The following is a 26,471-nucleotide window of genomic DNA, read 5'->3' as shown; positions in this document are numbered from 1 at the left end:
TTGATTTTTTTTCTCCTGTCTGGACAAGCATGTCCTAAAGACCGCTCCATGGAAAAGCAGTTCTGCAAAATATTTACGTTACATGAGAAAACAGTTTTGTAATTAAGTAAATGTTAGAGAATGTGGAATTATTATAATAATGCTAAATTATTTCTGAATTGCAGGGGTATACATTTTGAGTCTCTATGTAGAAGAAACCATATGCAGAACTTATCAAATTTATTTGCCCTCAGAACCGTTTTCATTTTAAAATCTCTTGGGACCAGGTTCTGTGGTCTATACTTTAAGGTTTAAGTTAGCATGTAACTTGGGTACTCACACACACTCATGCACATACAAATACATATCGTTTCAGGTATATATGTTTTAGCTGCTTTAGTTAGTTGCTTATATTTTTTCTTGTGTTTTAACTTTTTTATTCATGCAATGACTCATCTTCCATTGATACCTGTAAGATTTTTAAATATTTCTTGATTGCTAAGCCACTGTACATAGTTGTAATTTAGTGAATGCTATTGGTATGTTTTCTAGGACCTTCTACCCCTCTTGCCTGGCACCATTGCTGGTGAAATAGAATCAAAGGCTGCAAACCTCAATAATCTGGTTGTAGAAGCCTATCAGGTATGTATATATTGTACAATTTTTTTTTTCAAATAAACTTTTAATCCCAATTTCTATAGCAAGGTACAAACTAATGCTCTATCATCTTGAGAGGAGTGGTGGAAAAACATTAGATTAGGAATTAGGAACCTGAGTTAGCCCTGGCTCTATCACTAACTAGTTACAGAACCTTGGTAAAGTCATTTCAGCTTTCTGTGTTTCACTATGTCCTTTGACACAGTTTACTAAATTCAGGTTGAGCTGCTGTTACTGCTGCTAAGTCGCTTCAGTCATGTCCGACTCCGTGCAACCCCATAGACGGCAGCCCACCAGGCTCCCCTGTCCCTGGGATTCTCCAGGCAAGAACACTGGAGTGGGTTGCCATTTCCTTCTCCAATGCAAGAAAGTGGAAAGTGAAAGTGAAGTCGTTCAGTCGTGTCCGACTCTTAGCGACCCCATGGACTGCAGCCCACCAGCTCCTCCGTCCATGGGATTTTCCAGGCAAGAGTACTGGAGTGGGGTGCCATTGCCTTCTTGAGCTAAAGACTACTAAATTTCCTTCCTTATTAAATGTTCTGAGAGTCACCAAGTCACAGCCATAGAATATACTTTATTACCAAGAAATATCATAATTTCCAGTGCCATAATCAATCTACTGTGTTATTTAAATAGCAACTTTCCAGAAAAAAATGAACTGAGATATGGAGACTACTAGGAGAATTTTGTTAGGGTGTCCTAGATCATCACTGGGTTGTTCAGTTTGATTCAAAGAATTACCTTAAGAGATACACTATTTTATTGAGATGACAGTTGTACGCTGTTCCCAAGTTGTGAAGAGTAGGTGCTAAATACAAAGTTAAAGAAATATCTGTACTCTTTTTTTTTTTTCCTCTAATTTTATTTTATTTTTAAACTTTACATAATTGTATTAGTTTTGCCAAATATCAAAATGAATCCGCCACAGGTATACATGTGTTCCCCATCCCGAACCCTCCTCCCTCCTCCCTCCCCATACCATCCCTCTGGGCCGTCCCAGTGCACCAGCCCCAAGCATCCAGCATCATGCATCGAACCTGGACTGGCAACTCGTTTCCTACATGATATTTTACATGTTTCATTGCCATTCTCCCAAATCTTCCCACCCTCTCCCTCTCCCACAGAGTCCATAAGACTGTTCTATACATCAGTGTCTCTTTTGCTCTACTCTTAACCTAGGTCATTCCTGGATAGAATAATCTCTTTTAGGACACTGTAAAATCAGTAACTGTTATTTTAATACCACTGCTGCTGCTGCTAAGTCGCTCAGTCGTGTCCGACTCCTAGCGACCCCATGGACTGCAGCCTACCAGGCTCCTCTGTCCATGGGATTTTCCAGGCAAGAGTACTGGAGTGGGGTGCCATTGCCTTCTCCGTTTAATACCACTACAAACTAGTTATTTTCCATACATGACCTCATTCAATCCATTCAACCAACCTATAAGGCAGTATTAGTACTCCCATTGTGTATTTGTAGAATTTCAAAGAAGCTAAGCAAATTAACCAAAGGTCAAACAGCTAACAAGCAAAAGAAGCAGAACCAGAACCTAGGTTTTCCTAAATTCTAACTTTCAGGTGCTTCCTTCTGTATTATATAGTCTGTTTTCTTTTTTCACATGGTGTTCAAAGATATGCTTTGTTCTATCTTGAATTTATGTGCTATTGACAAACTCTCACTTCTTCAAATTCTCTTATTGCCTTCCTGACACAGTAGAGTTGAACTGTATTAACAGTAGCCCAAGTATTGTTAGAAATCTCAGGCTTCACATTTTCTTCATGGAACATCTGCTTTCAACTCAGGTACAAAAGAAAAAGGCAGAAGTGGATACAGAATAGAAAGTGAAGGACTTGTTTAAACTTTCTTTCTTTAAAAGGAAAACAAATCTTGCAAGGTTTTTTGTTTGTTTGTTTTGCAAGTAATTGTTCTATGTCCAACAAGACTATGTTGGATGAAATAGGAAAAGCATCTTTAATTACAATTTTTTTTATCAATGTTACCAAAAAGAAAGCATTAATAGGACTGGAGGGACATCTTAACTAGGAAAATCAAACCTGTGTACAACTCATTACAACTACAACAGTAGTTTGCTCCCAAGGATAATCAAAATAAGAAAGGAGCTTACAGTATTTGAAGTCACCCTATTTTTCATAATATGAACCCACATATAACCCCTTAGAAAAAATATAGGTTGATAAACTTTCCTATGTATCAAATTAGACCCATGGAAAAGGAAACAATAGCTTTTTTTTTTCATGTTCTTTATTTGCTAGGTTAGGTCTGTATGCATTATCTAATTGTAGTTCTGATTAACCTTAAACAATTTTGAAAATACTAACAAAATCAACAAAAACTCTAACGAACATCCTTAAGCTGGGATTCTGTTATAATTTTATATGTCTGTACTTTAAAATTTTTTCTGAAAATTCATTTCATCTTCACAGTCCAACAGAAACCATTCATTCATTGAAGAAAAAAACTAATATTTTATTCTACTTTGTAATTCTTTGCATTTCATTTTTAAGACTTTTGTAAAATTACATACAAATTTAGTACATGGTGAATGTGATTGCATTTTATTTTTTATCCTTTACGTTGCCATCAAAATTAAAACTATATAAAAATTAAAACTAAATAAAAACTAATTTAAAACTATACATATTAAATATATACTTAACCTTAATTTAACTGAAATAAAAAATAAATTATATTGAATAAAAGGAATTACACTTCATAAAAAATAAAGTCTGTCTCTGCACCTGTTAGATATTAAAAGGCAAGCTTAATACTGTCTGAAACTTGGGGAGGGAGGAGGGAAGGGGATTCAGGATGGTGGATACCTGATATCAGATCAGATCAGATCAGTTGCTCAGTCATGTCTGACTCTTTTCGACCCCATGAATTGCAGCACACCAGGCCTCCCTGTCCATCACCAACTCCCAGAGTTCACTCAGACTCATGTCCGTCAAGTCAGTGATGCCATCCAGCCATCTCATCCTCTGTCATCCCCTTCTCCTCCTGCCCCCAATCCCTCCCAGCATCAGAGTCTTTTCCAATGAGTCAACTCTTCACATGAGGTGGCCAAAGTACTGGAGTTTCAGCTTTAGCATCAGTCCTTCCAAAGAAATCCCAGGGCTGATCTCCTTCAGAATGGACTGGTTGGATCTCCTTGCAGTCCAAGGGACTCTCAAGAGTCTTCTCCAACACCACAGTTCAAAAGCAGCAATTCTTTGGCAGTCAGCCTTCTTCACAGTCCAACTCTCACATCCATACATGACCACAGGAAAAACCATAGCCTTGACTAGACGAACCTTTGTTGGCAAAGTAATGTCTCTGCTTTTGAATATGCTATCTAGGTTGGTCATAACTTTCCTTCCAAGGAGTAAGCGTCTTTTAATTTCATGGCTGCAGTCACCATCTGTAGTGATTTTGGAGCCCAGAAAAAGTCTGACACTGTTTCCACTGCTTCCCCATCTATTTCCCATGAACTGATGGGACCAGATCCATGATCTTCGTTTTATGAAGGTTGAGCTTTAAGCCAACTTTTTCACTCTCCACTTTCACTTTCATCAAGAGGGTTTTTAGTTTCTCTTCACTTTCTGCCATAAGGGTGGTGCCATCTGCATAAGGAGAAGGCAATGGCACCCCATTCCATTACTCTTGCCTGGAAAATCCCATGGATGGCGGAGCCTGGTAGGCTGCAGTCCATGGGGTCGCTAAGAGTCGGACACGACTGAGTGACTTCACTTTCACTTTTCCCTTTCACGCATTGGAGAAGGAAATGGCGGCCCACTCCAGTGTTCTTGCCTAGAGAATCCCAAGGACGGGGGAGCCAGGTGGGCTTCCGTCTATGGGGTCGCACAGAGTCGGATAGGACTGAAGCGACTTAGCAGCAGCAGCAGCAGCATCTGCATATCTGAGGTTATTGATATTTCTCCCGGCAATCTTGATTCCAGCTTGTCCTTTTCCAGTCAAGCGTTTCTCATGATGTACTCTGCATATAAGTTAAATAAACAGGGTGACAATATACAGCCTTGACGAACTCCTTTTCCTATTTGGAACCAGTCTGTTGTTCCATGTCCAGTTCTAACTGTTGCTTCCTGACCTGCATACAAATTTCTCAAGAGGCAAATCAGGTGGTCTGGAATTCCCATCTCTTGATGAATTTTCCACAGTTTATTGTGATCCACACAGTCAAAGGCTTTGGCATAGTCAATAAAGCAGAAATAGATGTTTTTCTGGAACTCTCTTGCTTTTTCCATGATCCAGCAGATGTTGGAAATTTGATCTCTGGTTCCTCTGCCTTTTCTAAAACCAGCTTGAACATCAGGAAGTTCACGGTTCACATAGTGCTAAAGCCTGGCTTGGAGAATTTTGAGCATGACTTTACTAGCATGTGAGATGAGTGCAATTGTGCGGTAGTTTGAGTATTCTTTGGCATTGCCTTTCTTTGAGATTGGAATGAAAACTGACCTTTCCAGTCCTGTGGCCACTGCTGAGTTTTCCAAATTTGCTGGCATATTGAGGGCAGCACTTTCACAGCATCATCTTTCAGGATTTGGAATAGCTCAACTGGAATTCCGTCGCCTCCACTAGCTTTGTTCGTAGTGATGCTTTCTAAGGCCCACTTGACTTCACATTCCAGGATGTCTGGCTCTAGGTCAGTGATCACACCATCGTGATTATCTGGGTCATGAAGATCTTTTTTGTACAGTTCTTCTGTGTATTCTTGCCATCTCTTCTTACCCATGGCCAATTCATGACAATATATGGCAAAAACAACCACAATATTGTAAAGTAACTAGCCTCCAACTAAAATAAATAAATTCGTTTTTAAAAAAAGAAAAAAAAAAGACTGTCAAACAATTTCTTAATCTCAAAACTGGGCAAAATTTTAGATATTTGTCTTCATATCATGCTTGAAAAAACACTGATATAACTAGCTTAAGGTTTTAAGGGAAACAGGATTTCAAAAGGGCAAAAAGAACACTGATGGTATTCAGAATTTCCTTCTGATTTGTCAAATCATCACCATATCAATACCATTAGTATACCATCCACCTGGGAACCCCAGGTGGCTCAGTAGTAAAGAATCCACCTGCAACACAAGAGATGTAGGTTCAATCCCTAGGTTGGGAAGATCCTCTGGAGAAGGAAATGGCAACCCACTCCAGTATTCTTGCCTGGAGAATCCCCATGGACAGAGGAGCCTGGTGGGCTACAGTCCATCGGGTGACAAAGAGTCAGACATGACTGAGCAGGAGAAGTTTTCTATTTTTTCCTGAAACTGTTTAATTAAGTGATTACAATGTATGGATTCTCTGGTTGATAAAAAATGTGACTCATATAGTCTTACCTAATTCAAATAGAATTTACTAATTTGAGGAAGTATTTTACTCTAAGGATTTACTACTATAATTCCATGATCAGTTATTAATCTCTTTGTTGACTATACAGTTGAAAAAGAAAAATTACTCAAGTAAAGAATTGGAAGCCATGGGGATATCTTTTTCCTTAGTACCATGTTGCTCACTCCTTTTCTTACATACTTCATCTTTTCCCTTTCCTTTTGTTTACAAAAATAAGTTAAGGATTTTTGCATGTGGTAGACTCTAAGTTTTATCAGATGAAATTCACACAGATCTACAGAATATATTTAATATAGCTATAACTTTTGGAACTGAGATGGGAAGAAATTAGGATGTGCTTGATACACATAATCAGCATAATTGGCAATACATACATGTTTTTTGAATGACTGTATATATAAGTGAATAAATGAGTGAATGATTTTCTGCCCAGTAAGAGGCCCTATTTCAGTATTAAGAACTGAAACAATAAGCAAGCTCCAGGGATTTGGCAAAAATCCTAGGCCATTCTTGGAGAATTTACAGGGCCATAACTGGCAGGTATTTCTTATACCTACAGTATAGAAATGGCCTCCACAAAATTTACCTTTCAATTCTGTATCAGTAAGACATTTTAGATTCCATGATAGTCTTAAGTATCTGAAACTGAAATGTTGTTTTAATAGCAGTACATGTCAGAAGCGTGTTCCAGATTTTAAGCTGTTAAGATTTATGTGCTATGATGTATCATATTGTGTATGTATTCTCAATGCTTTCTTCAAATTTTGTCACAAAATATAAATATTATTGGATTAAAATGATTATTTTTGTAACACAGGCCGAGTGAGAAATGTCTCTGAAGTGATCAAAATGCAGTCATGGAAATACGTGAAAAAAATAGAGCAGTTTGAACACAGATAATCTAATCCTTTAGTATTTTTTTTATGTATTTCAAATGTAGCTAGGTCATTATGTGGAAATACTGTTTTTAATCAAGATTTTATAAAGGCAGACTCTTTGATTTAGTTAAAAAATTAAATCTAGAATGATATGATAAACTTGACTTTTGTTTAGTTGCTTACATTTGAAACTGCTATAGTATACAACTAAAAAATGTCATCTCTGCAGAAACTCATTTCAGAAGTGAAAGTTCAGGTGGAAAACCAGGTAAAAGGCATCTACTTTAACATTACTGCCATTTGTCCAGATGGGACCAGAAAGCCAGGCACAGACGGATGCGGAAATGTGACAAGCAATGATGAAGTATGTGGGTGTGCATTTTTCCGATTTAAAGTAAATTAACTTGTTTGGCATGCTTTCTCACAGAAAACTCAAACCATTCTGAAAACTTTGCTTACTACTGATCTTAAGAATCTCATTTACACTTCAAAGTAACTTTCATTGTCTATTCCTAAAATTCCTACTTGTTGTAACTCCACTGACTGTTCTCTCAAATTCTCTAGTACTTATTTTAAAATAAATATGTATCATATTAAATACTTATTTAATAATAATAACTTTATTATTATTGATGACACAGCCAGTATATGTTAGGAAATCACATCTTCTGGAACAATAAGTGTCTCTTCTTATATTATGCTAATACCTTTTTGTTTCAAATCTGAAAATTCTCAGAGTAAATGTGAAAGCTGAGGGTAAAAGCAATACAGAAGAATGGGAGTGATGGAGCTGTTGATAAGGATTAAGAATTATAAAATCTTTCACTTTGTGACTGTCCCAGGACACTTATATTATCTCAATATAACGATCTAGGAAGTAGGGAAATTTGTTAAGGACAACAATAAAAAGAAGTGTCATCATTTAACTAAAAAGGAATGAAATATGGAAAAGAGACTCAGATTATAGCAGCATGAGGAAATAGGACAATGGAAGATAGGGATTCTCCCAGGATTTGCACAAGAGAGAGTAAACACACAGAAATATACTTTAAAAAGAAATTCTTGTAGAACAAAGTGATTTTCAGTGAGTCATTTACCTCAGTGAGGCATCAGTTGCTTCATTTTTAAATAAATAACTTGAACTAGAATATTCTAATCACTCTTCCATCCATCTCTAAGGTTCTATGATGTTATTAATTATTTTAATATCATGCTATACAGAAAGAGCTATTGAAAGATTAAAAATACTACTATTCTGTTAATAAGATTGAATAAAAGAGAATCTTCCTTTCTTTCTAGTTAGAATGTACTTTTCCCTCTTGGGAAGTTTAGAATCTGCAGATAGTACAGTTGCTCCAACAAACTGTATATTTGAAATTAATTATTTCAAATTCAAGTTCTGTTGGCTTCTCCATAATCACTCCTTGAATTTTGTCCAAAAGACATTTTATACCAGTTTACAAAAAATATGTTTTATTTACACTGAATATAGAGAAACTTTTTCTTTTGTGCTCCCAAAAAAATAATGCAGTTATTACTTTTTGAGAAAGGATTACCCTCTTAGAATAAGCTCTTTCTTTCAAAATCAATTTTGGCAGAATGGTTTAGCTTACTTCTTTTTCTTTGTCTACATCCCTTTTTTCCCTCATTTTCAACAAAGTGGTATAAACAGTTTGACTGTCAAGAAGAGTCATTTGACCTCTTAATTATAGAAATCCCAAGTTTTGCTCTACTTAATTTTGGCAGTGACCACATTATCTTACAACCTGTTACTCCTTAATATTTTAAAGAGAAAAAAACATTTCAAGTCTGACCTCAGTTGTACTGATTTTAATATTATGAGACTAATTCTAATTCTGCATGGATATAGATAACATATAAACCTAAATTTAGATCTTTCTTATTGTGTGTGTGTGTTTGTGCTTGTGTGTATATGTATTTATGTTAGGCTTTTTTGTTGGGATGGATATCTATAATCTATATACATAAGAAAGAGGAAATCTCTATATAGTCATATATATATATATCTCCATATATATATATACACACATATATATATATCCATCCATATCTATTTACCTAATCTATCTCCATCCCGACCAAAAAGCTTAGCACAAATTATTTTTAAATTGTAATATATCTCAGTCTAACATGGAAGAAAACTATAAACCTTGTTTGCCAAATTACCTGAAGATTATAAGATGAGTTAACAAATATAAATACACACACTAAGCCAATTGTGTTGTGGAGAAAAAACTGAGAAGAATTTGGCAAGAGAAAGCAATTATGTAGTTTCATGGGGGAAACCAATTCCTGCCAGGCCAGATCATTAGTTGCAGACTAACATCTCCACTGAGAAAAATGTATGACCTTGTATTGAGATCTTAGGACTTTAAAGTTGAGAGTCCTAAATCTCTTTCCCTTGAGTAACATCAGGGAAAGCCCCATGTTTTCCTCTTAACATTATGTGTAAACTAAAATTTAACTCCAAAACTTTACTTGGGCTCTAGGAAAAGAGAAAAAAATAAAAATTGTTCATTTGACAATTGTTCATTTCAGGGTTTTAAACCAGTAGAGCAGAAGCCCTTGACTTCAGTTTATTTGATCTATCTCTAATGCCAAATATTTGTCGTAACTCCACAAGTTAAGGACTGGATCTAGAAAATGGTCTATTCTCTCTCAAGTTTGCTAAGAAATCATCTGAGGATATAAATGAATGATTAGAAGTAGATACCTTTCAAATAGGTTTGAATCCATGTCCATTTAATGGCGCATGATAGGCAAGTCTCAGTCATTGTATCCTTTAACTCTCCAGTTCCTTAATAAGGAAATAAAATGAAATTAAAAGGTAATGTTATGTCTACATATGAAAAAAGAATGCATGTGTAATTTATAAATATTAATTTCTTATAGATGGTATAATATTGACTTAAAATATCATTAACATATATAATATTAGTAATAAAAACAAAGTATATAAATGTATTTTTTCCCTCTCACCCACAAATTTAGGTTCTTTTCAATGTAACAGTTACAATGGAAAAATGTGATGTCACAGGAGGAAAGAGCTATGCAATCATCAAACCTATTGGTTTCAATGAAACCACTAAAATTCATATACACAGAAATTGCAGCTGTCAGTGTGATGACAGCAGAGGACCTAAAAGAAAGTGTGTAGAAGAAACTTTTCTAGATGCCAAGTGCTTCCAGTGTGATGAGAATAAATGTCATATTGATGAGGATACATTTCCTTCTGAAAGTTGCAAGTCACACAAGGATCAACCTGTTTGCAGCGGTAGAGGAGTTTGCATTTGTGGGAAATGTTTATGTCACAAAATTAAGTTTGGAAAAGTGTATGGAAAATACTGTGAAAAGGATGACTTTTCTTGTCCATATCATCATGGAAATCTGTGTGCTGGTGAGTATAAATATGTACATGCAGTTATTTATATAGTTGTATATTAAGCTAGCATATATGTTAAAGTATCTTTAAATCACACCTTTATAATTACCAACCATGAATCTGAATCTGATATTTAAACTTTCAAAGTCTGTGAAATTAGGACATAGCCACAAATATACTGCACATAATTCTGATATTTATAGTTTAAATTATTTTGTACAGGAAATACTTAAAAATTAAAACCAAAAATTAGTTATTATTTTCAAGAATGCTGTGACCTTGTAAAGACATATACCAGAAAAGGAAATTACTGACAATGTCTGACAGATTTTCTATAATCTGGGTATTCTTCTAGAAGACTCTGATTTATCCACATAAATGGTCACTCCCCTCATCTTGTTCAGAGGATAGTTAGCTATAAAAATATACTTTCAATTCACTGTAAAATTCTTAATGTGTTATTAGAGATGGCATTATAAATCTGTAGTATATAAACCTGTCTACTTTATTTTTGGAATACCAGCAACAGAATTGTCAAAGGACAGTACTCTTCAAGAAAATACAGGTTTTATAAAAAAATCAAGATTAGTCCAGAGGCCACATACAGACCAAAATTTAAAATGAAATAATTTAAAACAAAAAATATCAAAAGTATGTTTTGGCTAATTCAGTTTACTGCCACCTAGAGGTTAAATTCTAGAAAATATATGCAACATTTGAAAATTAATGCAAAATACTTATTTAATTAATTAATTTTTCTATGGTAGTGTACTAAATCCTTTTATTATTAAAGTACCTTTTTAATGTTTGCATTTTGGTAAGCAAATATTAAATTATTGATAACATGAAATATTTCATTGTAGTAAGCTTATGGAAAGTAATAAACATACACAAAATACGTTTTTATTCTTGTATAAATAAAAAATGTGCCCTATTTCACATAAACATGGGATGGAAAATTTCCTTTATATCTTATGCACATAATATTTTATATTCTAAAAAATTTATTCAGCTGTACTTGGCATCTAGGTAGAAGGGGTTATAGATGACTTTAGAATAAACCCATAATTATTGTCTAAGTTTTTCAGTGCTAAAACTGATTGGGACAGGGAAGAGAAAGAATTCTGAGGTCATCATTTTCTATAGCTGTCAAGCTCTCAATGAAGTCTGAAATGTTGAGACACTGAGAATCCCAGTCTCTGTTAACAGTAAAATATTAAAAATCAATGTATTGGTCCTTCTACATGACTATGATAACTACTGTTACAGAGGAAATTGAGAATCTGCTTTGAATTATTTGTATATAAATTATAACCACAAACTGTAGGCTGACAAGTATTTTCTTCACTAAGGTCCTTTGAAAATAATAACACATGTTCACAGATCAGCGGGCTAGTATTAGGCATGTAGCCCGTATATAGACAATTGAGTCTGGCAGGCATTTGCTTGGCCTGGATATCATTAATTTTACAGTTAACAAATTGAGCTGATCCAACAGTAGAGGCTATGGAACAGTTACACTGTAAGATGCTCCACAATAAAAGGAGAGAGGGCATAAGCCAGAAATTGAGGGAACAAAGAAAAGGAAGGGAAGGAGGAGGGAGGGAGAAGAAAGGAAGGAAAAAAGGAAGGAAGGAAAAGTCTTTGGTCAGATAAACTTGAAAAACATTATACAGCCCTGAAAATGTACCCTCTCTTGAAAATTTATAGTTCACATTAACATATTAAATTTTGGCTACTTTCTACAGGCTAAAACCCACTTAACTAAGTATAATCAGTGTTCTTCCTCAACTCCAACATGCACAAACATACCACCCTGATTTCTCTCTTGCTTTCTCTCATTTACCACCTAATAACATTTCACAACATACCTTATTAAGACATGCACCACTAACCTGCTACATAATGTGCTGAAGATGTGAAAGGATTATTTCAACTTCCCTGGAGATCTCATCTTTAATCAAGGCACTAGCAGAACTGAAGCTCTTAGAAGAGTTTGCCCAATGGACATGCAAAGTTATCCCAGGCCCTTAGCAATAATGAGCGACTAGGAGAGAAAATTATGGAAGCTATTCATAAAATACTCCTTTCTTTCTAATTTCAAATCAGACAACATTACTTCAGCCTCTGTTACTTCTTTATATCTGTGTCTTTTTACTTTAGAACTGAATATACAGTGACCTTCAAGTAGCTGGGCAGCCACTGCAGCAGGGCAGAATTCACAACTGTCAGCACAATAGATTAGCATGGGGAGATTATCTACAATAGGACAGCTTTAAAAATAGTCAGTCCTAAGTCCTGGGATTGTTTATGTCAGACAAATAGAAAATGATGCTGCTTCCATTCACTTGACTGTCAGTGTGTTTCCATGGGATGGAAGGGAAATTCATGTTTGGAAATGCTTCACAAAGTCAGTGATCTCGGTAACTTAGATCTCGGAGTATCTTTGTTGCAGGGCATGGAGAGTGTGAGGCCGGCAGATGCCAGTGCTTCAGGGGCTGGGAAGGGGATCGCTGCCAGTGCCCATCTGCATCTGCCCAGCTCTGTGTCAGTCCAAAGGGCCAAGTGTGTAGTGGGAGAGGCACATGTGTATGTGGCAGGTGTGAGTGCACTGATCCCAGGAGCATCGGCCGTTTCTGTGAACATTGTCCCACATGTCACACAGGCTGCAGTGAAAACTGGTATGTGTTTTCTGGTTCCAAACCTACGTAAAACAGTCCTTCATTTAGCCATGTTGAATCTTTGCTGTTTTGCCTACCTTAACCAAAAAGTTGCTGGATCTTCTCCAGACAAATTATCATCATGCTAAAAAAGAACAGAATGAGGAATTTAGGAATTAGAAGACTTAGACTCCAATCTTGGATCATGCATGAGAATTTATCTAGGTATTCACTGCCTTTTTTGAAAGTTTTTTTTTAAAGAATAATATTCAGTGTTAATAAAGATTCAGTGGGGCTGTCCCCCCAGCTTTCTTGAGATGTAATTGATGGATAATCTTGTGTAAGTTTAAGATGTACAATGTTATGATTTAGGAGCTGGCTGCTTCCCAGCTTACTATTAATTAGCTTTTTGATCTAGGACAAAATTGTTTAAATTCTCTGCGCCTTAGTTTCATGATATCAAAAATGCAGATAATAATAATACTGTGCTATAATTCTGTGAAATAATTAAATTAGATGTTCATGCAAAAAAGCCCTAAACTTTTGTACTTGGTGCACAGTAATCATAGAATAAATGTTACCTGTTATTATTGTTTTATTTTTATTCTTTTAAAGATAAAAGAGTAGTAGCTATGAAGCACTCTAGAAAGAAGTGATGGATAAGTAAAAGGTTATATTAAATAATGGCAGCATTGTTGTTTTGTGCCAGTAATTAACTGCTCAAAGACAACTACTCAAAATATAACTGGCTTACAATTTGTTTTTTTCATTTTTTAAAAGATATTCTCCAGTTTTCACAATTATGCATAAGAGGTTATGTAACTCATTAGGAAGATAATGATGGAGGTATTTCTAGTCAACTCAATCAGAATTTGAACTGTATATTCATTGCAAAATTTTTCTAGTAGTATCATAATATTCATTTTCTAAAACAGCTGTGCTGGCTGGTTTTGTTTTTGATTTTATAGTAAGACTATCTTATTCTTTTCCTAGAAATTTTATTTTCAATACAAAAAATATCATTATGTTGATTTTATACATTACAATATTTTAAGTGGCTAGAATGTAATTTTGCTTGGTATTAAATTCAGCCAAGATTACAAATAAATGTCACAGGTCTCTTTCCCAGTTTAACAAGTCTGCTGTCCTAAAAAAGTACCCTATTTGGACATTTTATTGTTTACAGAAAATACTACAAGCTACAACCTTTTAAAGAATTAAACGTTTTCACTTCTATTTCCCCTTATAGGAATTGTGTGCAATGCCTTCACCCTCACAATCTGTCTCAAGCTATACTTGATCGGTGTAAAACTTCATGTGCTCTCAAAGAACAGCATTATGTGGACCAAACATCAGGTAAACAAAAGTTTAATAATCAAAGTCCTGAAGTATCTGTAGAGAACCATGTTCTCCCAAAAAGCTCAACCATCCTAAAAAAAAGAAATAACTGCTTCAATGTTTACAGTCTCCCAGAAATGGTACTCTATAAAACCGTTTGAGGATATTTGCCATGGTATGACTAAACTGTTCGATCTCTCATCTCAACTACCCAGCTAAATTCACATGCTATGCAACTCCATGGAATTACACCAAACAGATTTTCTTGAGAGACCTCATGAGCCAAGAATAGGCGTTTCCTATGTAGAGTCCATTTCACCTTTAAAGACAAGGTCTCAGTTCAGTTCAGTTCAGTCGCTCAGTCGTGTCCAGCTCTTTGAGACCCCATGAATTGCAGCACGCCAGGCCTCCCTGCCCATCACCAACTCCCAGAGTTCACTCAGACTCACGTCCATCAAGTCAGTGATGCGTTCCAGCCATCTCATCCTCTGTCATCCCCTTCTCCTCCTGCCCCCAATCCCTCCCAGCATCAGAGTCTTTTCCAATGAGTTAACTCTTTGCATGAGGTGGCCAAAGTATTGGAGTTTCAGCTTTAGCATCAGTTCTTCCAAAGAACACCAGGATTGATCTCCTTTAGAATGGACTGGTTGGATCTCCTTGCAGTCCAAGGGACTCTCAAGAGTCTTCTCCAACACCACAGTTCGAAAGCATCAACTCTCCGGTCTATGGAGCCATAATTATCCTCCACAACCCAAACCTGCATCCGGTCATAAGCTTCCTCATGTGAAACTAACATTTACTTTCATGTTTCAGGTGATGCAAAAAAAAAAAAATTCTAGGTAGTAATGATCTGCTTTTGAGAAGTATATAACTTCAAAAGGCAATTCCTTCCTTCAAAAGGCAATAATTTTCATTCTGATGCAAATATAATCTAGAGTTGAATGAGAGCTTCCCAGGTGGCCCTAGTGGTAAAGAATCTTCTAGCCAATGCAGGAGATGCAAGAGATATGGGTTCCATCCCTGGGTTGGGAAGATCCCCTGGAGTAAGAAATGGCAACCTGCTCCAGTACTCTTTCCTGGAAAATTCCATGGACAGAGGAGCCTGGTAGGCTACAGTCCATGGGGCTGCAGAGAGTCAGACACAACAGAGCAGAGCACAGCTTTTTTTCCACGGTGAATAAATATAAAGATGGCACAATGGAAATGGTATGGAAATTTTAGTCTGAAGACCTTGGCTTAAGCATGTTTACTGATACTCTTAATAGTAGCTAAGCAGTATTAACCATCTTACAAAATTTCCCTGAGCCTCAGTTTTCTCATCTATAAAATGAAAATAATATCAACCTCAAAGAGCTGTGTAAATTAAGCCAGTGAACATTAAAAAAATTTAAAAGATGATACATGAATGAAAGAAACATGTGAACTCTACATTCAAAGACCATTTTGGACAAAAGTTAACTAGAACCCAAATGCCAGTGCCTTCCTTTTGTTCAGGTTTAAGATGTTAAACTATATAAGAATTCGAAATGAAGCCTGAAATTATGTATTCATTGAGAACATTCCTACTGCTACTATTATTTCTGGTCTCTCTTCCAACCTGTAAGAATAATTCTAGGTCTTAGAGAGATTGCACAGAAGAATAAACTTTCTCCAGAGTTTTGTTTCCTCTCCCCTGATATCCATACTAACCTTAGCCCATAATAAATTTAGATTTGAAAAGAGCCCATGTGCTGCCAGATGGGGCTGCAACAATCACACCCAAAAGCCAAGTGCCTTTTCTAATAAATAGAGCACTGACTGTCAACATGTAATTTATTATGTTAAGTAAATAAACCTATTTTGACCTAAGTGTGGCTAACAAAATGTATTCCCTTAAAGCTCCTTAGGAAAATCCCTTGCTTGACCTAAACTAAGAAAAGAGGCATGGCTGGAGCTAAATTTTTGGTTCTCCAAAATTAAAAATTTTTAAATGCATACAGGTTTGAATCCTGAAAATGTCTTCCACCCTAAACCATTAGAAATATTTATAAAATGTATTAGTATTAATAGCTAGAGGGCTCCCCTCCCCTTCACAACTCTGGTGCAAGGAGAGGAAAAAGGGCATTTGTTAACCACCTCTATTATCTATCCACTTGATCACACTTAAAGGGTTATTTTGCTTTTCCTGGCTAAACTCCTACTAGGAAAGAAGCCAGAAAGTGAGATCAAGCCACGCGCCCCCTTAGCTGATTACTATTCTAAGTTGGCCAAGGGAAATGAAAGGCGTGCATGTCACGAACCTGGGCACTACCAAAGGTAACACCTTTTAATAGAGCATCTTGGATTCTCTCTATGTATGAGACCATAACACTGGGGGACTCACACTTGGATTTGGTGCTTCTACTCCAATTAGTTGTCCTCCAGTCTCCTTTTAGCACTTCTTTCAAGGAACCTTAATATTATGATGAAAAAAAAAAAACAAAAAACTGGCTCTAAGTCTTCCCACTTGGAGATGAGCCCTTGCCCTTTTTACTGAATTCTTGGCTGTTTAAGAGCATGCTTGGTCATCCGGGGGAATTCAAACAGAAATCACTCATGACTGGGTGACTGCTTTTCTAAGTCTTGTTAGGTCGCCTCCCGAAAGGCCTTCTCAAGGAGACTTTCAGACAGTTAGATGAAGTCCCCAAAGTCTGGAGAATGTGCAGAAAAGCACATGGCACTTTAGGCTGGGAGGTAACTCTGTGAGTGTGGGGCAGCTGATGAGTTCTGTGGAATACTTGTGTATTATGCAACCATGTTCCTCTTAGATTAGGGTAATACCTCTGGCAGCCACAGAGGCTGTAGACTTTCCAACTAGAGCTTGCCAAAGGTCCAGTGCTAAAACAGGGACCTAGCCTGCCCCTCTTAATACAGCATTTCCTTTTCCAGCTAGTAATTATCTGCTCTTAAAAAACAAAAAGTGGTATTTTTAGAAGCAGAATATGATAGATTTAGTTAAAAGACAAGTAAAAAATAAATTAATAACAATCGAGGAAAGAGATTTGGGTATTGTCCCAAACTGTACACTCCCATTTCCTGGAGAAGCTATGTGTAATAATAATGAAAACTTACACTACAGTTTCAAAGGAAATATTTATTCATCTATGAGAGTAGTACTAATTTTAGCTTCTGCAGATGTTTACTTTATTTTCCATTACTGATGTGTAACAAATGAGGAGTAAGCATAACAAGAAAAACATATGTTAATGCATGGAGCTGTTAAATAATTCTTATATCCTATTTTCCACTTAGTGATCCACATCATACCACAAAAACTGTCCTTCTCTCTGTCGTGGTTGAAATCACATTTAGTTAAGGATTTGGAAATATTCTAGTTAGTACAAGAATCAAGCTGAAAAGAAATAATCTTATTGAATACCTTAATTGTGGCTATTCTCTGAAGGAGAGTTTTTTGTTAAAAATACTTGAATAATAAATGTGTAATAATAATTAGTTTACTTTTGAATCAACAACAATGGAAGTCCTTCGTTTTGAAAATGTAGATTTGCAAATATCTCTGATCCTATTAATTGAGATGATAAACATTATTTATTTCTAATACTACTGTTAGAATCCTTTGATTTACTCATTCCAGTTTTTTAAACCATGTATTATTTGCTTCTTTACAGAATGCCTCTCTAGTCCAAGCTACTTGAGAATATTTTTCATCATTTTCATAGTCACATTCTTGATTGGGTTGCTTAAAGTCCTGATCATTAGACAGGTGATACTACAATGGAATAATAATAAAATTAAGTCCTCGGCAGATTACAGGGTGTCAGCCTCAAAAAAGGTCAGTGAATTCTAAAAATGAATTACTATCAGTGTGTTATTGTCTACTTTCAATATTTAGGCTCTTAATTAATGATAATATTTCTTCCTTATCAAGGACAAGTTGATTCTGCAAAGTGTTTGCACAAGAGCAGTAACCTACCGACGTGAAAAACCTGAAGAAATAAAAATGGACATTAGCAAATTAAATGCTCATGAAACTTTCAGGTGCAACTTCTAAAATGATAAAAAAAGAAAGTACCTTATGGGAAACTGGATTTTAAATAATTGCTCCTAAAATTTACTATTTTAGAAGTCACAGGAGGAGACAAACTTGCTAGATCATGCCAGTTGCTGGTTGTCTACTCGAATGAAGACTGACAAGCATCCTCATCATCATGTGACTCACACTGCTGCTGAATTTTTCAGAGAAAAATGTGTCTTACTACTGTTTGATACTAGTGTCATTGTAGCACTTTACTGTAATATATAACTTATTTAGATCAGCATAGAATGTAGATTATCTGAAGAGCACTGACTACACTTTACAGGTACCCACCATTTGTACACTTCCCAGAGAGACAATGCTGTGAGATAGTTTTGGCATTGTGTCACTACAAGGCTACCGTAATCCCTGCACCAAACATGCAGACAAATGAATAATGCAGTTATACTAATGTTGCCAAGCACTTCAACAACTGGCAGCAGTGAACAGACAAGACCAGACAGATGAATAAATGATTAGTGTTTCATTCGTTCAAGAGATAAACAGATAAAACCTTAATCTTGAGGGATATTGCTTTTGAAATAGTAGTTTTATGCATGTGTGTTTGTTTTCTTTGACAAGATGGATACTAATTCTAACAGTCTTTCCTCTTTGCCTTTATATTTTGGTTTTCTTTCTTACAGGATAAGTTTATATATGTCACAGATGACTGGATTAATAAGTGCTAAGTTACTACTGCCATAAAAAACTAATAATAATACAATGTCACTTTATTAGAATATTTTTCAAAGTTCAATGTTTAATAAGGGACACTTCAAGTAACATCAAAATCTGAACAGCTTCATTGTTTGCTGATGTAGAGTTTTAGATCTTCTTACCTGGTAAACTGGATGGATTATTTTACCACTTCATTTGTCTAATCATCAGGTTGAAATTCACAAAATATTTAGAAACTTTGCCTCAAGCAAAGTGCCACAGTTTTGAATGTTATTTCTCCAATATTTATTCAAAGCAGATAGTAATATTTTTCAAATTAAAACTAAATTAAGCTATATTACTTTTGCCCTTTGAAGCAGTCTAAGGATATTCTTTCCCTGAATCCCCTCAATCCAACTCACCAGAATTCTAAAAATACACAATTAGAGAAGAATAGACAATATCTTTAGAAATAAGCTAATTCACGCTTGTGGTTATTCAGGGGAACTGAGGCTCAGAAAGTTCAAATGATTTTTCAAAAACCCCTCAGTGACTAAGTGGCAGCACTCAAAGAGAACTATTTTACTGCCAGGCCAGTGCTCACTGAACAATGTCATACTACCTCTTGAATCTTTAAAATAGTCAATTGGCAAGTATTTTTAAATGTGATTTACTGAAGTCTTAAGTGAATGAGTATGACAATTCTAAAACAAAGCAGAAAAAAGTAATTCAAACCGAATTGTCCATGGTTGGCATCCAGTCTTTCTGCTAATCAGCTTCTAACAGACTGCAAAATGGCCTAACTAGCGGAGAAGGCAATGGCACCCCACTCCAGTACTCTTGCCTGGAAAATCCCTTGGACGGAGGAGCCTGGTGGGCTGCAGTCCATGGGGTCGAGAAGAGTCAGACACGATTGGGCGACTTCACTTTCACTTTTCACTTTATGCATTGGAGAAGGAAATGGCAACCCACTCCAGTTTTCTTGCCTGGAGAATCCCAGGGACGGGGGAGCCTGGTGGGCTGCCATCTATGGGGTCGCACAGAGTCGGACACGACTGAAGTGATTTAGCAGCAGCAGAGAGAAGTCTATTCACACAGGCTGTGTGAACAGCATTTCCCCTGGGGTCGTGCAGTGCTCAGTCCAAGAGCTTGATACAGAGGTGATGAACTTTTATCTTCCCTAACAGGAACTTCATCACAACTACCATATCCTTAGAGTTATTCACTCTGATTTTATTGGCTAGAAGTCAAATAGTCCTGTGTACAGCACAGAGCTTTGCATATGACAACAAAGGAAGTTGTTTTAAATTCCTTTTAAATGTCCTCTTACAATCAGCTTCCCCGATTTTCTGTCTTCCAGCACTTGAGTTAATCAAAGTGCCAGATGTCTACATTTCGATGAAGACTATATCCCATCCACCCTAAAGAAGATTCAAAAATGTATAATAAGTTGTTCCAGAACCAAAAGACACAGTAGTTCCATCAGCCATCCCCTGAAGCCAGGCAATTACGATGCTAAATTGAGCAGTATTTCCTTCCCCGAATGAGTGATCAGCGGCATTGACATAATTCAGTATTGTGACTCACTTATGTAAAATACCTTTGATCACCAAGGATAACATAATAATTGTTTTAGCAGCTTGCCTGTCACACATTACATTCTTTTAAAAAAGGAAATAAATGAATACCTGTCAGCCCCCAAAGGAAAAAGTGGAAAATATCCATTCATTGAAATACTGAAAACTTTGACACATTTAGAATTTTTAAAACATTACAAGGTTCATTAACTAATGTCTATGTGGGCTGAATTATCCAAAAGAGGATAATAAAATGAAATCCTTAAAAAAAAGGGATGGATATTTGGACACTCTCATTAGTTTGCACTAATTTATAATGAAACAAGTCTCTTCTCATAGGAAGGGACAAGCTTCCTGATAGGCAGTTTGATGCTAGATGGTGATTGCAGTTATGCTTGTGATGTCTTGTGCTTTCCTTTTTTATTTAAAGATCTAATTCTTAAAGATTTTAGAGCTTATATTTACTTGAATAATTGATATTTTCCTTGTGAGAGATAATTAATATTTGATTAGTTAGAATTAATGAAAAGTTAAGGGAAAACAGGGTATTCTTAGATTAAATAATTTATGTAAACAAAGCCTATTTCAACTAATATGACCAGAGGAGCCTTTTGAGATTCACTGATATTAAACACAAGTAGTGAAACTTTAAATGGTTAACGAAGTTAAGAACTTGAACAACTCTTTTGGTACGACAGCATTTCTGTGCCCTAAAGTACGTCATGATTTAGAAATAGGCCATATATACACTACAATATAACTGTATGAATTTTACTTCTCTGGGGATATCTTTATACTGCAATATGTGTGGATTTATAAGCATCTTTTTTTAATTTATTAATATTTATGTACAGACATTCTCTGAAAGACTCAAAAATTCACTAAAACTCTGATTATGTCCTAAACGTTCAATTTAGTTTGGTTTAAACAAATACAAAAATCTAAGATTACATAGAATAGATTTCTCTAGAGGCAAATTTGTCAAAACTCAAAATTAGTGGATGCATCAGATGCAATACTCCACTAAAGAATAAATTTCAAACATTTTGAATATACACTTAATCGCTATTGAAGATATTCTTATGCATGACAATGGACATCCATACAATGTTGAAATATAATTATGATGGATTATGAAAATTTTTCTCCATAGAATTATATTCCTTATGATACCTTTATAATAAGTTAAACTCAATGGCTTTTCCTTCCTTTTCTTACCCCTATTTTTTTTCTACTCACTTTTCCTAAGAGATTGCCCCCAAACTTCAAGTTCAATTAGCCTAATTGTGAAAAATAACTGCCTGTAATAATATAATGAAGTTCTTCATTTCCAAATATCTCTTAATGATTTTAAAAGTCATTTGAATCTATGTACCTAAACAAAGACCCATTAAAAACTGAGAATTTTAAATGTTTACAACTGTTCAAGCTTATTTCAATTTTAAGGGATTTGAGATCCATATATTTTAATAAAAGTATCTAATGAAATACAGATACTTGGAAGTTCAATCTTGTGCATATTATATTATTTTATTTACTCTTAACATTTAATTTACAACTATCCTTATTTATACTGACCTTAAGAACTCCACTTAATGCAATGCAAGCTGAGACATATTTTCAAATAAATATGAAACTAGCATTCTTTCAGATCATTCCCCTTTTTTCTTATAATTCTTCAATGGCCAATTTATTATGGGTTATACATGTTCATATTTCATTAAGTCTAAGATATCTACTTTTCAATTTAACATCTCTGAAATATATCTTGTGATTATTGGCCTCTAAGATGCAGTTTTTATAATTTTACTTAAATAAATATTACACTAATTCATCTTTAACTAAATGTTCACGGGTATAGAGACATTCATTTCTATATAAATATTTAAGAACACACGTACGATAACACGTGAAGTCAGTTTTCAGTACATCTGAATCACATTACCACTTAACATGAAGCCTAACCATCTGATTATGAGTTTAGATCCTGCAGACCTTTATATAAAAGCTCTTTCAACTTTCTGTTTATGCTTCAGCAAACCCTAACCTAACTGACAAGAATGACTGAGTTTCTCCCAGGTTTGTTAACAAATGTTTATTCTATTACTCTCTAAAGAATACTTTCATGTGATCATCTCACTCTTAAACAGAATTAACTGGAAAAATATTACATAAAATCATCACATTTAGATTTAAATTTTTGCAATTTTAAGATTTTGAACCATTTTATGTGTCTTATGTCAATGATAGAAGAAAAGTATCATACAACCAATCAGTGTTGTAAGGAAATTTTCCCTTAAAGTCCTCTTACATTTTTATTTTTCTATGTCCTTTCTATTCTTTTGTTTGATTTTTCTCTTTGGCTTTCATAAACTCACCTTAAGCCCATGTAATGACTCATAAAACTGCATATTTAAATTATTTGACTTACATGAAACAATTGTTCAGCTATCTGGGCAGCTGTCAATGAAATACCTGAGAGTAACAACACTACTCCTTTATCTACCTGGATTACTTTCCCACAAAAATTTATCTTCATAAACTATCTCTATTAATCAGGTTTCTAAGCTCCACAGCCTATTTCAGTTAAAATCATCTATTCAACAATTAAAAAAAAAAAAAACTGCAGTCATCAAGGATGGAAATGTATGATTTGTGTAAAAAAGTCTTTACTAACTTTACACTGTACCACAGATAAATGTGATTTTGATAACAATTCCATACAATGACAAATATGGCACATAGATTTTCTTTAAAATACTGAATATAAAATATTTTAATTCTAAATTATAATAAAATATAAATTTGCACATATTAATATAGAAATTCATTTTGTATATATTTAACATAAGTTTAAAACTATTTTACATTTACCAGTTACTTCATTAAAGTTTTTTAAATCTGCAAAAAATTAGTAATGTTTTTAAATTATCAGTAATATACCTATGTGTTTCATTTAACAACTCCTGCCTCTGTAGAAAACATTTTAATATAGAGTGTATTTTTAAATTAAAGTATTTGAAATCAAAATAGTTCTAAGAAAGAAACTGTCATTAAACAAGTTTCTTACTATTTCTGACTTTGAATTATACAGAAATTTAAATTGCCTTAAATGACATAGAAAATTGGGGATACAATAATTTCACTTAGATACTATGAGCCTGTTCATATAATTCTGATTGACTACTAACTTTGGTTTATGTATTTATTAAAAAGCTGATACTGTAGTTTGTTGTGAGATGTTTATTTTTCTAACAGAGCTTATAACAGTTATGACAAGGCATTTAATTAATGCATCATTTTGTTTAAAAGTAGGTGTTAACCGATATGAAATTCTATGTTTCAAAATAAAAATGTGAAGATCTAAGAATGCACAGAATGTTTCTTTATTTATCATTGTGTGCTACGTGACCCTCAGCACTGCCAGGAAATAGCACACTGTCACACAAGGAAATGTAGTAACATTCATACATTGTCATCCGTAGAGGACATCATATAATTCCAAAAAGCTCCTATTACTGGAAAACTGTAGAGTCAATAATAAAGATGTAAGGTCATTCTCATTGATCTATTTTCCTTCCATAGCTGCCCAGTGGTGAGAGCAGAAGAAATATCCTAATTACAAAGAACTGAAAAATTAGCTAAAAAACAAATTGGGCTTTTTTTTTTAGCAACCAAAGGCTTCTACCATCACCTTGATACAAACATAACATGTTCATAATCTTTAACTGCACATTCTCCAGAGCCACATTTAAACAAGTGAAATTTATGGAATACCCTTGGTTGTGATTTTTCTTTGTTTAATCTAGTGGAGAAGGCTCTATTTATAATAGCCAGGACATGGAAACAACCTAAGTGTCCATCAGCAGAGGAATGAATAAAAAAGATGTGGTACATATACAATGGAATATTTGAGTGTGTGGGTGTGTGTGTGTGCTTAGTCGCTCAGTCACGTCCAACTCTTTGGAACTCCATGGATAGTCTCCTCTGTCTTTGAGATTTCCCAGGCAAGAATACTGAAACAGGTTGCCATTTCCTTCTCCACAAGATCTTCCTAACCCAGAGATCAAATCCACATCTCTTGTATCTCCCGCACTGGCAGGTGGATTCTTTACCACTGCACCACCTAGGAAGCCCTAGAATGGTATATTACTCAGCCATATAAAGGAAAGAAATGGATCATTTATAGACATGTAGATGGACCTGGAGACTGTCATATACAGTGAAGTAAGTCAGGAAGAGAAAAAAAATCATATACTAACACATATATGTAGAATCTGAAAAAAAATGCTATAGATGATCTTACTTACAAAGCAGAAATACAGTCACAGAGGTAGAGAAGAAACCTATGGATACCAACTGGGGGTACAGGAATGGGATGAATTGGGAGACTGAGACTGACATGTATACATTATTGATACTATGTATAAAATACATGGGCTTTCCTGGTGGCTCAGATGGTCTCAGACAGGTAAAAAATCCACCTGCAATGTGGGAGAACTGGGTTTGATCCCTGGGTTGGGAATATCCTCTGGAGGAGGGCATGGCAACCCCCCACCAAGTATTCTTGCCTGGAGAATCCCCATGGACAGAGGAGCCTGGCAAGCTATGGTCCATGGGGTCGCAAACAGCTGGACACAACTGAACGACTAGGCACACACATAAAATAGACAGCCAATGAGATGATGCTGTGTAACCCAGGGAACTCTACTCAATGCTCTGTGGAAAAGCAAAAGTGTTAGTCACTCAGTCGTGTCCAGCTCTTTGCAACCCTATGGACTGTAGCTCACCAGGGTTCTCTATCCATGGAATCTCCAGACAAGAATACTACAGTGGGTACCATTCCCTTCTCCAGGGGTTCTTACTGACCCAGGGATCGAACCAAGATCTCCCACATTGCAGGCAGATTTTTTAAAGTCTGAGTACCAGGGAAGCCCTAAATCAGAAAGAAATCCAAAAAAGAGGGGATGCATTCGAACTGTGCTCCCGGAGAAGACTCTTGACAGTCTGTTGGACTGCAAGGAGATCAAACCAGTCAGTCCTAAAAGAAAATGAAAACCCTGACTATTCATTGGAAGGACTGATGCTGAAGCTCCAATACTTTGGCCACCTGATGTGAAGAGCTGACTCACTGGAAAAGACCCTGATGCTGGGAAAGATTGAGGGCAGGAGGAGAAGCAGGTGACAGAGGATGAGATGGTTGGACAGTACCATTGACTCAATGGACATGAATTTGAGCAAGCTCTGAGAGATACTGAAGGACAGGGAAGTGTGGCATGCTGCACTCCAGGGGGTCACAAAAAGCTGGATGCAACCAAACGACATAGGTATATGCATGGTTGATTCACTTTGCTGTACACTAAAAACTAATACAACATTGTAAAGCAACTATATTCCAATAAATTTTAAATAAAAAATAATAAAGTAAAGCAGATGAGGGAATACACTGCCAGCTAAATAAGTTATGTTGACAAATTCCCTATCTTTAAAGAGTTGTAAGAATTTGAGGGAAAAGGTATGTGTAGCATGAAAGTGAAAGTCGCTCAGTCGTGTCTAGTTCTTTGTGACCCCATGGACTATACAGTATTCTCTAAGCCAGAATACTGAAGTGCGTAGCCTTTCCCTTCTCCAGGGGATCTTCTCAACTCAGGGATCAAACCCAGGTCTCCCGCATTGCAGACAGATTCTTTACCAGCTGAGGCATCAGGGAAGCCCAAGAACACTGGCATGGGTAGCCTATCCCGTCTCCAGCAGATCTTTCCAACCCAGGAATTGAACCAGGGTCTCCTGCATTGCAGGCAGATTCGTTACCAGCTAAGCTACTAGGGAAGCATGTGTAGCATAGATAGACACGTTTCACTGGAGAGATCAAATGGGCCATCAGGTTTAACAAGGCCCTTG

At 35.7% G+C, this 26,471-nt stretch overlaps 1 protein-coding gene across 1 annotated transcript in view; it reads left to right on the top strand.

Moving 5' to 3' along the window:
• Positions 1 to 23,964, top strand: part of ITGB8 (integrin subunit beta 8) — a 98,423-nt gene extending 74,459 nt beyond the window's left edge. Inside the window, exons 8-14 of the mRNA XM_005908372.2 lie at positions 532 to 621; positions 7,111 to 7,245; positions 9,894 to 10,299; positions 12,740 to 12,965; positions 14,194 to 14,300; positions 17,930 to 18,093; positions 18,190 to 23,964. Coding sequence (XP_005908434.1) covers positions 532 to 621; positions 7,111 to 7,245; positions 9,894 to 10,299; positions 12,740 to 12,965; positions 14,194 to 14,300; positions 17,930 to 18,093; positions 18,190 to 18,312 — 1,251 coding nt within the window. The 3' untranslated portion in view covers positions 18,313 to 23,964. The remainder of the gene's footprint in view (positions 1 to 531; positions 622 to 7,110; positions 7,246 to 9,893; positions 10,300 to 12,739; positions 12,966 to 14,193; positions 14,301 to 17,929; positions 18,094 to 18,189) is intronic.
• Positions 23,965 to 26,471: the final 2,507 nt, after the last annotated feature.

This window comes from Bos mutus, chromosome 4 (assembly GCF_027580195.1).
Source record: "Bos mutus isolate GX-2022 chromosome 4, NWIPB_WYAK_1.1, whole genome shotgun sequence".
NCBI lineage: Eukaryota > Metazoa > Chordata > Mammalia > Artiodactyla > Bovidae > Bos > Bos mutus.
The sequence above is the reverse complement of the archived record's forward strand: the minus strand, read 5'-3'. Positions and strand labels throughout refer to the sequence as shown.